Source organism: Limanda limanda, chromosome 4, assembly GCF_963576545.1.
Source record: "Limanda limanda chromosome 4, fLimLim1.1, whole genome shotgun sequence".
Taxonomy (NCBI): domain Eukaryota; kingdom Metazoa; phylum Chordata; class Actinopteri; order Pleuronectiformes; family Pleuronectidae; genus Limanda; species Limanda limanda.
In genome coordinates, this window is record NC_083639.1 from 26,071,853 (window position 1) to 26,087,148 (window position 15,296).

General features: G+C 37.6%; 3 protein-coding genes across 3 annotated transcripts; all 3 read left to right on the forward strand.

Annotated features, from left to right (window-relative positions):
• The first annotated feature begins 230 nt into the window (after positions 1–230).
• LOC133000633 (transcription factor HES-2-like) lies at positions 231–798 on the forward strand. The gene is made up of 2 exons (XM_061070581.1): positions 231–353; positions 466–798. Exons 1-2 carry the CDS (start codon positions 231–233, stop codon positions 796–798), a joined length of 456 nt encoding a protein of 151 aa, XP_060926564.1.
• A 4,306-nt stretch (positions 799–5,104) lies between these two features.
• Positions 5,105–5,673, forward strand: LOC133000632 (transcription factor HES-2-like). Its single transcript, XM_061070580.1, has 2 exons — positions 5,105–5,227; positions 5,341–5,673. The coding sequence occupies exons 1-2, from the start codon at positions 5,105–5,107 to the stop codon at positions 5,671–5,673; spliced, it is 456 nt and encodes a 151-aa protein (XP_060926563.1).
• A 3,812-nt stretch (positions 5,674–9,485) lies between these two features.
• Positions 9,486–10,054, forward strand: LOC133000639 (transcription factor HES-2-like). Its single transcript, XM_061070586.1, has 2 exons — positions 9,486–9,608; positions 9,722–10,054. The coding sequence occupies exons 1-2, from the start codon at positions 9,486–9,488 to the stop codon at positions 10,052–10,054; spliced, it is 456 nt and encodes a 151-aa protein (XP_060926569.1).
• Positions 10,055–15,296: the final 5,242 nt, after the last annotated feature.

Consider the following 15,296-nt stretch of genomic DNA (forward strand, 5'->3'; position numbering starts at 1 on the left):
GATCAGCATCAGGCAGCAGATCTGCTCTCTACAGGGTCACCACTTTCCCAGATTCCCCCCCCCCCAGTCCTGCACCTGTTCCCCTGAGATCTAACTATTGTCCCTGAGGCATTAGCACATTTCAGCACTATTGTCTCCCTGAGCTCTCTGATTGGCTGAGACTGTGGGAACCTGCAGCCAGCCCCAGACCCACACATTGATATGGAGATGTGGGACTATAAATAGGAGGGATGAAGGCAGCAGAGATCAGATTGTCTCTACACAGACCTCTACAGCACAGAGATCCACACATGGCTCCTACAATCACTGCAGCAATGACCAACTCTCAGGAGCATCTGACTCGGAGCCACAAGGTAAATTGAAGATTCAAGGAGACGTGCTCTTCTTCCACCAGAGCTTGTGTTTGTTCATGCTGACTCTTGACTCCAGAATGCTTGATGACTAACTTTGTTCTTGTCCCTGCAGCTCAGAAAGCCTCTGGTGGAGAAGTTACGCAGAGAGAGAATCAACAGCAGCATCGAGCAGCTCAAGTCTCTCCTGGGTCCAGAGTTCCTCAACCAGCAGCCAGACTCCAAGCTGGAGAAAGCAGACATCCTGGAGATGACCGTTTGCTTCATGACACAGCTGCTGCAGCAGAACCAGCAGCAGAGAAGACTGATGAAGCACGTCCACAAGCTGCAGTCTTCCTCTGAGGAGAAGCTGAGAGAGGCTGACTTCTCTCCTCTGAGCTCCACAGTCCACAGCAGCATCTCCAAAGACAAGAGTCCAGTCAGCAGCGCCCCCTGGAGGCCGTGGTAGACTCCTACACACTGGAGTTACCAGCAGACAAACTGCGACGAGCTCAGTGGTCAGAGACGACTGGAAGTGAATTCCATGAAATGTAAGGACTTGTTCTTCTGTATGAACAGAAACATGTATTTGTGTGTTGGACGTTTCCTGAGGAAAAGAAGCAACAATATCTTTCAAGTGAAGAAAGAAAACATCTTGTCATGCATGTTGCATGAATCACATCTGATTGCATCAGCAATTATTATCACACCTCACTGTGTCAGTGATGTATCATCACATGGTTTGTTACCTGTTTTTGTGGACGTGTTTTCATCAGGATTTTAACTTTGAATTTCTCTGTTCAGTCAAAAATTATCTGTTTTAAGATCCAAACGTTTATTTCATTTTCTTTATGAACGAGAACATCTTGTCATGCATGTTGCATGAATCACATCTGACTGCATCAGCAGTTATTATTGTACCTCACTATACTTCATGTATTTGTGTTATATCACCATATGATAACATTTGTTAACTATTGATCAGTATTGATCATTGTCATGAGAAGATATTTGTCCTTTTTATGGACATGTTCTAATTGGACTTTACTTTAATCTGTGTGATTAGTCACAACTGATCTGTTGTAAGATCAATATTCTTTCTTGTGTGAAGGTTTTGTTTTATCACAGTTTCCTTGTGATACATTTGTTCTCCATTGTGCATCATGTGTTCATTATATGAATTCAATAGTAACAATGTTTCCTCTTGAATAGTTTTGATCATGTTGATCATAATCTTCATTGTCCTGATTTGGATATTTTGTCGTATTGAAATCTCCATCACTTTATGTGATTGTTGAAAACTGATCTGTTTAAAGATCAATATGTTTATTCTTTTACTGTAAAAGTTTAAACTTTATGTCACAGTTTCTTGTGACCATTTGTTATTACTTCTGAAAACTAATTGAAGTTCCTGATCAGTAAGAACAATGTGATTTGTTGTAAAGTCATTTGTGTTTTTATTGTTTTTACCTTTGTTGATTAACAACAAACTTATTTTCCATGTGGAAAAATGGTGTGAAAGTACAGTGAGCACTGTGTCCTCACATGCTGTCCACTGTTTGTCTTTTATAAAGACACTTGTTCCCTCACTCTCTCTGAGTTCACTGTGTCTTGTAGAAATCTACAAGTTGTTGTTGTGACGCATCGTCACCTCTAGTTGGCGCTGTCATACTCTCATTGTGACTTGTTGAATAAACAAACTGTCAAATGAAAATTATGTTTCCTCATCATCTTGTTATATTTCTCTTGTTTATGATGAAGAACAAGAGACGATTACATGTGTTTTTATGAATTTATTTCACTTCCATGAAAAAAACTCTTTACAGTGAATTTAAATCCTCACAGATCAGATCACATGTCGCCTGTGGAGAGACTGTGTCATTAATCTACAGTTCATTGAGACTTTAGTCAAACTCAGTGTTGTTGCACTAAGATGTTTGATGACATTAAGGTTTCACCTCATTCAACAGAGGAATGTTCAAGCTTCTATTCTAACATGTTGAAAACATACAATTCTTTCTACAGAGAAAAAAACTTTCAAAACTTAATTTCGTAATACAATTAATCATGATATGAAGTATAATTAAATCATTTAGTAAAAGTTTGTCGGGCAGATGTTTTCTAAATTGATCAATAGAACCAATACGTAGGCTTATAGAGTTCAATGTATCATACTTGTAGTCATATTCTTTCATTACAACACCAATCTGTCTTTTTTCTTTTTTTGTCTTCTATGTTTTCATGGAGAATATCATAATATGTGATCCTGAAATCATTCATATATAGTCGTCTATATTTTAAACTCGTAATAACTTCATGCAGTTGAAAGGTTTTTATAATCCTAAGTATTGTATATCATTATAATTCTATAGTCACTTTTACAGGTTGCTTAAATTCCATTCTTCCAATGTTTTCTGCTCAATTATAGCTTTACGTAATGTCTATAAAAAACTGTCTATAAAAATGCTCAAGGTGATTCTATCTTGGAAAAAATCGATATATTATTTGAAACATCTCAAAAATGTCCCATTGGAAACATCAGTGTTTCCTTTAATCTCGTCTCTTTAATCTGTCCTCGGGGCGGAGGTCAGGATCTATTGTCCCTCTGCGTCTGTGAGTGAGTTTCCTCTGGTTTCCCACACTCCTTCCTTTCACTGCAGCAACAAAAGAAGTGTGTCCTATTATACGTCACATTAGTCCTGAGAGACAATAGATCCAGACATTTAACCTCCAAAGAGAGGCAGAGATTAGAAGAGACACTAGCTCACAAATCCTTCTCAATATGTTCGTCCTTAAACTTAGTATTTTTTGCCAACATAATAAAATGTCCTTCAGTAGTTCTATAATCTGTACTTTTACTTATAATCATGTCTTTTATGTGAAGTAATATTTAGACTTCACTTAGAAATTGAAATGTACAATATCTAATTTGTTTTATTCCACTAATATTTCAGGATCACATCATTATGTTAAATGTTCAGTGAAAACCTATATATACAGTTTATGGTGAAAACAAGACCTTGTCAAAATAAAAGAACAATATGTAGAAATTAAACTGTTGATTCAATTACTTCATATTATGATTAATTGTATAAGCAGACTGTCACTGTAGAGAAAAGGAGTGACGGAAAGATCTGGAGAGAAGAGCTGATGATCCTCCTTGACTCCAGTAGCAGTCCACTCTTCTCCAGAGGGAGTTGGCACACTTCAGGAAACAGCTGCCTCACCCTCCCTCCCTCGTGTAGAGAGACCACTGTTGGATCCAGCTGCTGACTCCACCACACACTTATGAGTGGACCATCAACATGTTTCACACAGATTAAAAGTGGATAAAATAATCTGACAGATTAATTGAGTTGAATCTTTGTGATCATTTGTGTGTTTGAACTGTACAAACTGTCAGAGACAGCCAATGAGGGTCTTTCCCTCCAGATGGTCGCTGACGCTGGGCTCTGTTTCTACGACAACACACGTCCAGGATCAGCCACAAAGCTCCATTCAAAGTGTGTCTGTGGTTCATTGAGTCAGTGGGAACCTGAGAGACACGTTCTACTCACCCTGAAGTCAGAGGACACATCTGGACAGCTGCAGGATCCTCCTGGTTACACCATGTAAATACAGTGTGGACATGACACACGTATTCAAATAAACTGATCAATACAGGAATTTGTTTAGGGAAACAAAGGGAAAAATTCAAAATTAATAATCAAAATTCTTTATTCAGGCAGAATAAAAGTGGTAGAAGTTGAACGTTCTATATTTAAAGTTACATCGTTCATCAATAAAAAGGTTCAGGCAGCAGATCTGCTCTGAATCTTAAATCAAGTCGTGAATACAAACTCTCTGTTTTGACTAAATAACATATTTTATAGTTTCAGATGAAATAGTTGCCAATTAGCTCCTGATGCTTCATGTAATTTTAGTTTATATTTAAAAACCATCAGATCTCAGAGGGATCCAATGAGGTTGTTTCCCTCCAGATGGCCGGTGGGCTGACGTCAGGTCAGTGTCTCCATCGCAGCACACGCCCACGTTCTGTCACTAAAGCTGCTTTCAAAGAGCTTTTGTCGTTCACTGACCACATCATTCAAACCCTGAGTGTGGGAAACTGAGAGAAACTTTCTACTCACACCAGCAGACACAAGACCACACAGCTGCTGCATCTGGACACAAGGACAACTTCATTTATTCAATCATTAATGAAAAAATAAATAATGATATCTGATGTTGATCTCTAGTGAGTTAAAGAAGTAATGTTTTATATTTTAACAGAAACTAAAGATATATATAAAAGTTTACAATGAAATTCAAGAAAGCAATTCACTGCAACTCTGTTTACAGTTTTTTTTATTTTAAAAAGTTTGTAGAGGATTTGTAAACTTGCAGAAACAGAGTTCAGTGTTTGTGTTAAACTTCACCGTAGAGATTTTGCACTTCACCTTCATCTCCTTCTGCTGATGAAGAGTCTCTGGTTTGACACGTGTGCTGACGAGCGTGTGCTCAGTCAAAGTCATTGATCAGCATCAGGCAGCAGATCTGCTCTCTACAGGGTCACCACTTTCCCAGATCCACACAGAGCTCTGTGAGTCTCTCTCCATCGCCCCCCCCCCAGTCCTCCACCTGTTCCCCTGAGATCTAACTATTGTCCCTGAGGCATTAGCACCATTCAGCACTATTGTCTCCCCGAGCTCTCTGATTGGCTGAGACTGTGGGAACCTGCAGCCAGCCCCAGACCCACACATTGATATGGAGATGTGGGACTATAAATAGGAGGGATGAAGGCAGCAGAGATCAGATTGTCTCTACACAGACCTCTACAGCACAGAGATCCACACATGGCTCCTACAATCACTGCAGCAATGACCAACTCTCAGGAACATCTGACTCGGAGCCACAAGGTAAATTGAAGATTCAAAGAGACGTGCTCTTCTTCCACGAGAGCTTGTGTTTGTTCATGCTGACTCTTGACTCCAGAATGACTTGATGACTAACTTTGTTCTTGTCTCTGCAGCTCAGAAAGCCTCTGGTGGAGAAGTTACGCAGAGAGAGAATCAACAGCAGCATCGAGCAGCTCAAGTCTCTCCTGGGTCCAGAGTTCCTCAACCAGCAGCCAGACTCCAAGCTGGAGAAAGCAGACATCCTGGAGATGACCGTTTGCTTCATGACACAGCTGCTGCAGCAGAACCAGCAGCAGAGAAGACTGATGAAGCACGTCCACAAGCTGCAGTCTTCCTCTGAGGAGAAGCTGAGAGAGGCTGACTTCTCTCCTCTGAGCTCCACAGTCCACAGCAGCATCTCCAAAGACAAGAGTCCAGTCAGCAGCGCCCCCTGGAGGCCGTGGTAGACTCCTACACACTGGAGTTACCAGCAGACAAACTGGGACGAGCTCAGTGGTCAGAGACGACTGGAAGTGAATTCCATGAAATGTAAGGACTTGTTCTTCTGTATGAACAGAAACATGTATTTGTGTGTTGGACGTTTCCTGAGGAAAAGAAGCAACAATATCTTTCAAGTGAAGAAAGAAAACATCTTGTCATGCATGTTGCATGAATCACATCTGATTGCATCAGCAATTACTATCAAACCTCACTGTGTCAGTGATGTATCATCACATGGTTTGTTACCTATTGATTAACATTGATCTTTGCTGTGAAAACATCTAAATGTCCTTTTTGTGGACGTGTTTTCATCAGGATTTTAACTTTGAATTTCTCTGTCAAAAATGATCTGTTTTAAGATCAAAACGTTTATTTCATTTTCTTTATGAATGAGAACATCTTGTCATGCATGTTGCATGAATCACATCTGACTGCATTAGCAGTTATTATTGTCCCTCACTATACTTCATGTATTTGTGTTATATCATCATATGATAACATTTGTTAACTATTGATCAGTATTGGTCTTTGTCATGAGAAGATATTTGTCCTTTTTATGGACATGTTCTAATCGGACTTTACTTTAATCTGTGTGATTAGTCACAACTGATCTGTTTTAAGATCAATATTTTTTCTTTTGTGAAGGTTTTGTTTCATCACAGTTTCCTTGAGATACATTTGTTCTCCATTTTGCGTCATGTGTTCATAATATGAATTACATAGTAACAATGTTTCCTCTTGAATAGTTTTGATCATGTTGATCATAATCTTCATTGTCCTGATTTGGATATTTTGTCGTATTGGAATCTCCATCACTTTATGTGATTGTTGAAAACTGATCTGTTTAAAGATCAATATGTTTATTCTTTTACTGTAAAAGTTTAAACTTAATGTCACAGTTTCTTGTGACCATTTGTTTTTACTTCTGAAAACTAATTGAAGTTCCTGATCAGTAAGAACAATGTGATTTGTTATAAAGTCATTTGTGTTTTAACTGTTTTTACCTTTGTAAATTAACATCAAACTTATTTTCCATGTGGAGAAATCCTGTGAAAGTACAGTGAGCACTGTGTCCTTACATGCTGTCCACTGTTTGTCTTTTATAAAGACACTTGTTCCCTCACTCTCTCTGAGTTCACTGTGTCTTGTAGAAATCTACAAGTTGTTGTTGTGACGCATCGTCACCTCTAGTTGGCGCTGTCATACTCTCATTGTGACTTGTTGAATAAACAAACTTTCAGATGAAAATGTTTTCTCTTGTCATTGGGTTTTAAAGTGACCCTATTTAAATGATTTATTTTAATTAATATAGATCTGCACCATTGCTCCTGCATTTAATTACAAACAAATAAAAATAATAATTAATTCAATTGAGTTTAGTTGAGATAGTTTTTCAATGAATTTAGGTCATAACTGTTACATCACTCTGTCTATGTGGAATAAATCCAGAAATTTAATTAAATTGTAACATAATCACTTCAAAGACACTTTTCCTGCAGAATTAGGTTTCTATATTGCTGCGTTTCAGGTGTTTTAATTTAAGATATTTAAGGTTAGTCATCTTCAAAGAGAACACACATTGTCTGTAACGTGACGTACAACAGGACACACTTGTGAGTGTGGGAAACCAGAGGAAACTCACTCACAGAGCCTGAGGGACCATAGATCCTGACCTCTGACATCTGACCTCAAAACACACATTAAAAAGACTCTGCATCTAAATATTAAACTGGCTTCAAACCACTCATGAACTGGGGGAGGAGCAGAGCTGACAGGACAAGACAGAGTTATTATCAGAGCAGAAACTTGGTTGTTTAAAAAAATACATAAAACCATCAGAAATACAACATTAGAACCAAATACCAAACACATGAAGAGACACAAACACAAGACAACACAGGATCATTACGTCATGAGACAAACATGAGTCAAAGTCCAGTGAGAAGGAAAAAGTTCACTAGAGGCTTCATTTGTAAAAAATGCATCTGTCAAACTCCTCCTATTTTAAAACTCTATTAATATTATATTTCAGAGGTTTGTTCTCTAAGAAGTTGGAATCTGAATTCCCCTTCAACTTGTTATTTGTTTTTATTTAGTTTCAATAAAGCTTTGATATTATACCAATTATTTTAATCATTTCAATTTGTGTAATTTCTGTTTTGATTTGACTCTTTTCTCATCTGTAACATTTTATTCTCTAATTCTGTGTGATTTACAAACTGCTTGTTTAATGTTTCCTATTGTGGCCTTAAATTCTTAATTTTTACCTTGTAAAGCATCTTGTAACTGGGATTGAAAGGTGCTTTATGAACAGAGTTTATTATTTTTATCATTATTTTTTCAGCAAATGAATGACCATACAGATAAATGAGAATATTTAGATCTTATGAAATTAAAACACAATACAAATGTAACTTTTGCATTTTATAACATGAATTAATGAGTTAATAACAGTTGATTCAGACTCTTTGCTCCTGCCCCGTGTCTCCCTGTGTAACAGTCTGAGGACAGGACACGTCTGTCCACTCGCTGCCTGAGACACAAACCTCACACACGTCACTTGTGTTGAGGCTCGTGTGTGTTTCCTGCTGACGGACAGAGAGCGGGAAAACTGTGGAGCTCAGAGCTGAGTGGGAATGACGTCCACTCCAGCTGCAGCAGAGGAATCCTCCACAGGGGTTTGGCACACTTCATCAAACAAGCACCCCCCCAGGAAGGCCCCCCCTACACACACACACACACACACACACACACACACTAACATGTATGGAGCTGATCAGATCCATGATCAACAATCACACGTGGTTATGACTGAAGTTTATATGACGACTATTAGAAGTAAAAACATGTGACGCTAAAGACACTTTGTTGAAACTTTACCAAAGTTCAGTTTTTCTGTTATTTCAGAGTTTACAATTGATCAGAATCAGCCAATGGGATCGTTTCCCTCCAGATGGATCAGGCAGTGTTTCCATGACAACACACAGCAGCATCTGTCACACACGTCTCTTTGTTGTTCATTGACCAAAGCTCAGGGAGTCGGTGTGGGAAAGTGAGCTGAGCTTGTTACTCACACACACACACACACACTTAGACACACACACCCACACACTTACGCACACACACACACACTTACACACACAAACACACACGCACACTCACAACGAGGCACGTGTCAAAAGACTCTGCTACATCTGGACAGCAGCACCATTAAAATCCAGAGTTTATTTTTAACCACATAAAAGGACTTCACACTGTTTTATCAAATACTAAAACACACTTTTTGAAGAATGTTGCATTTTGAGGAGATACAATCTTTTAAAATAATAGGATATTATTATATTATAATTATAAAAGTATTTGGATATTTGTCTCAGTGGAAGTTAAAAACTACATATTAACAATTTCTTCTTGTGTTAAATATATATATTTTCACGTTATGTGTCATAAATTCATACAAAACAACATGAAGCTTTTCTTCTTCACGTGTGCTGACGAGCGTGTGCTCAGTCAAAGTCTTTGATCAGCATCAGGCAGCAGATCTGCTCTCTACAGGGTCACCACTTTCCCAGATCCACACAGAGCTCTGTGAGTCTCTCTCCATCACCCCCCCAGTCCTCCACCTGTTCCCCTGAGATCTAACTATTGTCCCTGAGGCATTAGCACCATTCAGCACTATTGTCTCCCCGAGCTCTCTGATTGGCTGAGACTGTGGGAACCTGCAGCCAGCCCCAGACCCACATATTGATATGGAGATGTGGGACTATAAATAGGAGGGATGAAGGCAGCAGAGATCAGATTGTCTCTACACAGACCTCTACAGCACAGAGATCCACACATGGCTCCTACAATCACTGCAGCAATGACCAACTCTCAGGAGCATCTGACTCGGAGCCACAAGGTAAATTGAAGATTCAAGGAGACGTGCTCTTCTTCTACGAGAGCTTGTGTTTGTTCATGCTGACTCTTGACTCCAGAATGACTTGATGACTAACTTTGTTCTTGTCCCTGCAGCTCAGAAAGCCTCTGGTGGAGAAGTTACGCAGAGAGCGAATCAACAGCAGCATCGAGCAGCTCAAGTCTCTCCTGGGTCCAGAGTTCCTCAACCAGCAGCCAGACTCCAAGCTGGAGAAAGCAGACATCCTGGAGATGACCGTTTGCTTCATGACACAGCTGCTGCAGCAGAACCAGCAGCAGAGAAGACTGATGAAGCACGTCCACAAGCTGCAGTCTTCCTCTGAGGAGAAGCTGAGAGAGGCTGACTTCTCTCCTCTGAGCTCCACAGTCCACAGCAGCATCACCAAAGACCAGAGTCCAGTCAGCAGCGCCCCCTGGAGGCCGTGGTAGACTCCTACACACTGGAGTTACCAGCAGACAAACTGGGACGAGCTCAGTGGTCAGAGACGACTGGAAGTGAATTCCATGAAATGTAAGGACTTGTTCTTCTGTAAGAACAGAAACATGTATTTGTGTGTTGGACGTTTCCTGAGGAAAAGAAGCAACAATATCTTTCAAGTGAAGAAAGAAAACATCTTGTCATGCATGTTGCATGAATCACATCTGATTGCATCAGCAATAATTATCACACCTCACTGTGTCAGTGATATATCATCACATGGTTTGTTACCTATTGATTTATATTGATCTTTGCTGTGAAAACATATAAATGTCCTTTTTGTGTTTTCATCAGGATTTTAACTTTGAATTTCTCTGTTCAGTCAAAAATGATCTGTTATAAGATCCAAATGTTTATTTCATTTTCTTTATGAACGAGAACATCTTGTCATGCATGTTGCATGATCACATCTGACTGCATCAGCAGTTATTATTGAACCTCACTGTATCAGTGATATATCATTACATGATTACATGTTTTCGTATTATACCTCACTGTACTTCATGGTTGAAGAGAAAACAGTGGAAACATTTAAATATGTTTCACCAATATTGATCATTTTGATCAGAAACGTAAAATCTTTTAATCTCTGGTATTTGCCAAATTTGATCTGTTGTAAGATCCAAATGATTCTTTTCTTCTTAAGGATTTTTTTTAATGTCACTTTGTTACAATTTTCCAGTGACTGCTGTGTTTTTATTAGAAACACTGATGTGGACATATTGTCCGAATATTCTTTACTTCACTTTAATCTCTCTGATCTGTTATAAGATCCAAACTTGTTAACTCTTTGTCAAAAGATTTTGCTTCATATCGAATCAGAAGCTTCTTAAATACTTTATTGTGTTTATCGAATTTTCCTGTGGAGAATTTGTTTTTATTTCCTGTGGAAAATATTGAAATATATCAACTTTATCTTTCATTTTCAGAAAGAGTCTTTGTGCTGGTGCATGAATCCAGTCATACATGAATGACTGTTCACATGTGTATCACTTCTGTGACTTCACAGATGTATTTGTTCTCTGTTTGGACACTTTTTACAGAATTGACTTAATTTTTTATGTCTTTGATATTTGATCAGTTTTCAGATCACTTTGTATTTTCATCCTTTTGTTAAAAAGGTTTGTTCTTTAAGCTGATACATCCCAATAATTTTTGTTATACAAAAATGTCCTGATTTACAACCAGCATTGATCACTTTGTGATTATCTTTACTTGATGTGATCTGTGATCAGTTTTAAGGTCATTTAGAAAAGTTTGGTGTAAAACTGGATGATGATGAATCTCGTTTGTCTTTTGTGAAGACGGAAATTCCTCTACTCATTTTGAGTGCAGTGTTTCTTGGAAATGTCACCAAGTTGTTGTTGTGATGCATCATCACATATTTTATGAAACGAATGACTGAGTTCAAAAAATAAATCAATTGAATACAAACTCTTTTTGTCCTCAACTCAATTTTTCTTATGTCAAGTTCTGCAGTTTTTTTTAATGTTCCTTTCATAATTTTACTTACATAACTAGCAGAGTATTGTGACATCACACTTTAATGATAAACATCAGTATCACATCTGGAGTTTATTTCATAGACACACAACAAACTTATTTTATCTTGACTCACATCGACTGTCATCTTCCATCCACTCTATTTGTTTAAAAATCAAAAGTCAAGTGGAGGATTCCCGTCATTCCTCTGGTGAAGATAAATAATTCATAGTTTTGGCACATTCCTCAGTTGATGGTGCTGGAATGTGAAAACTTTGAAGGAACTGTGATGGTTAATGAGACTCACATCTATTGTTGGTCTGGTGAAAGCAGAGACACAACAGATTGTGGGAAACCAGAAGAAACGCTCTCACAGAGTCTGGAGGGACAATAGATGGAGACCTCTGCTCCCGATGAGGTTAAGGAGCGAATGTGGAGGAATCAGAATGAAAACCTGACCAGAGCTCAACAGAGGCAACGGCAGCCAACATGAAACGTTCAGAAAATCATGCAAATATAACAAAGACATATTTTTCTAATCTACTGAATAACAGATTTAATTATTTTAATATTACATAGATTTATATATACAATTCACAGCTGCTCTACTTGTTGTTTTATATAAGCTTAAATGTACTGACGCTCATAACTGCACTCAACACTTTTCACTTGACTTTAACTGACGTGTGGGATTGTGTTGTTTTGTTTAATTCACTTTCAAGCTGTATATTCATTATTCATTTTGATTATGTTCACCTATAAACACTATCTCATCCTGCCTGCACAGCGGATCTACAGAGAAGTGACAATAAACTTTCTCAATCTTGAATCTGAAAGTAAAACTTTTATATATATTTTGTTTATATTATTAATATATACAGTATTATGACAGGATATTGTTCAGTGTCAGTCTTAATACTGTGTTTGAGAAGCTCTCAATTTTTTTGTTTTGATTGCAGTTAATTTCTAAATAGAATAAAATAAAATAATAACCAATTTACAATCCTCGTCTATGGCAAATGTTGAATTTATTATGTTACTTCTCCAATTTCATTGTTTTTTATATAGAGTCAACAATAAAACAAAGTAAAATGAAAATAAAAGGATTGATCCCTGTGTGGTTGGGCAGGGACGGTTGTGCCTGAACATGTCTCAGCGTGAACAGTGTGTGGTCAGAGTGTGGGAAAGCTGCAGTCGACTGAATCACAGTCCAGTCTGATTAGCATCTTTATCCACACCAGCAGTCGTCTTTTGTCCAGAGGGATTTGGCACACTTCAGGAAACAGCTGCCGTTACCCCCCCCCCCCCCACACACACACACACACACACACACACACACACACACTCCAGATACAAAGCCAGTTGATGATTTATAAAAAGGATTTATCCTAAATTTAGCTTTATCACCACAAGCTCAAAAATGCAGGTGCCGGGGTAGTTCGAGCAGAGCAGAGACTTGATGTACTTTTTAAAAAAAATGTATATTTAAAAAACTGGCAGGGATCCAATGAGGTTGTTTCCCTCCAGATGGCCGGTGGGCTGACGTCAGGTCAGTGTCTCCATCGCAGCACACGCCCAAGTTCTGTCACTAAAGCTGCTTTCAAAGAGCTTTTGTCGTTCACTGACCACATCATTCAAACCCTGAGTGTGGGAAACTGAGAGAAACTTTCTACTCACACCAGCAGACACAAGACCACACAGCTGCTGCATCTGGACACAAGGACAACTTGGTGCCAGTTTAACAAATAGATCACAAACGCTGACTTTCTACATATGAACTCATCAATTTCGTTTGTACCTCACTCATACCATAACATAAACTTTATTTAAACCTTTATTTATAATTGTGGTATAATGCTTAAATGTTATGAATAATGGACATATTCATGATATTTTTCTGATCATGAAAAACAACTTAACTACCATTAACTCTGGTTTGATTTTACTCATTATTTAATTTATTCAGTCCTGGTTAAACTGTATATTTTGGTACTATTTGTATATTTCCTTACATTTATGTTGTATGTTTACTGATTTATTACTTCACACTGATACTTGTTGTTCTTGTCGTCCCCTCTGCGATTATATTGTCTTGTCTTAAAGTAGACTTGCCTTAATGCACTACACAAGTGTTGGTAAACCCTAATAACATTATAAATAGACACAAACAGTGATATGTGACAACACTAAATTAACTTAATGTCCATTCAAATTATATTTTGTCATAAAGAACATCAGTATATGTTCTCTTCTAGTAAAAGGTCACAGATTAACAGGTTAAGTCACAGTCAAGTCCACTTTTGCTAGAATAACGGTTACATCTGGTGAACGGTATTTCACTACAACGAGAAAAAAAATTAAGTGTATTTACGTTTAAAACTTATCAAGAACTTTTTGGGACCGATGTCCCTTATAAATAATTTAGTGGCCTCAGGTCAAAGGTCAGGATCTATGGTTCCGCAGGCTCTGTGAGGGAGTTTCCTCTGGTTTCCCACACTCAGTCCTTTCACTGCTTTCACTGACACAACAATACAAGTGTGTCATGTTACACGTCACGTTACAGACAATGTGTGTTCTCTTTGAAGATGACTAACTTAAAATATCTTAAATTAAAACACCTGAAATGCACTAATATCATAAAATCCTGGTCCAGGAGAAGTGTCTTTAACGTGATTGCATTAAATGTCTTGATTTATTCCATATGGACAGAGTGATGTAACATTTATGACCTAATTTCATTGAAAAACAATCTCAACTGAAACTCAATTGTATTAATTATTTGTATTTGTTTGTAATTAAATGCAGGAGTAATGCTGTAGATATATATCAATTAGGATTAAAATTGAAAATTCGTCTTAATAAAGAGGGTCACTTTAAAACACAATGACAAGAGAAAAATGTTTCATTTGAAAGTTTGTTTATTCAAAAAGTCACAATGAGAGTATGACAGCGCCAACTAGAGGTGACGATACGTCACAACAACACCTTGCAGATTTCTACAAGACACAGTGAACTCAGAGAGAGTGAGGGAACAAGTGTCTTTATAAAAGACAAACAGTGGACAGCATGTGAGGACACAGTGCTCACTGTACTTTCACAGCATTTTTCCACATGGAAAATAAGTTTTCACAATTATAAACATTATGCTTAATAATCAAACTTTTGATATTACATTTGTACCTTTACTGTAAAATAAATAGACATTGTGACCTTAACAGATCAGTTTTCAACAATCACAACAAGTGATGGAGCGTCAATTATGACAAAATATCCAAAAAAGGATAATTAAGATATTTGATCAATTTGATCAGTACATTTCCATAGTTGGAAAATATTACAGTTGTGTTGTATTTTAACAATACATGACACACAATGGAAAACAAAAGTATCACTGGAAAATAGTGATATTAAGTAAAATCTTTGTAAAAGAGAAAAATGTTGGATCCTAAAACAGATCCATTCTGAGTAATGTCCATAAAAAGGACAGAAATATTTGTTAATGACGACAATCAATACTGATCAATAGTTAACAAATGTTATCATATAATGATAAAACTCTAATACACAAAGAACAGTGAGGTACAATAATAACTGCTGATGCAGTCAGATGTGATTCATGCAACATGCATGACAAGATGTTCTCGTTCATAAAGAAAATGAAATAAATGTTTGGATCTTAAAACTGATAATTTTTGACTGAACAGAGAAATT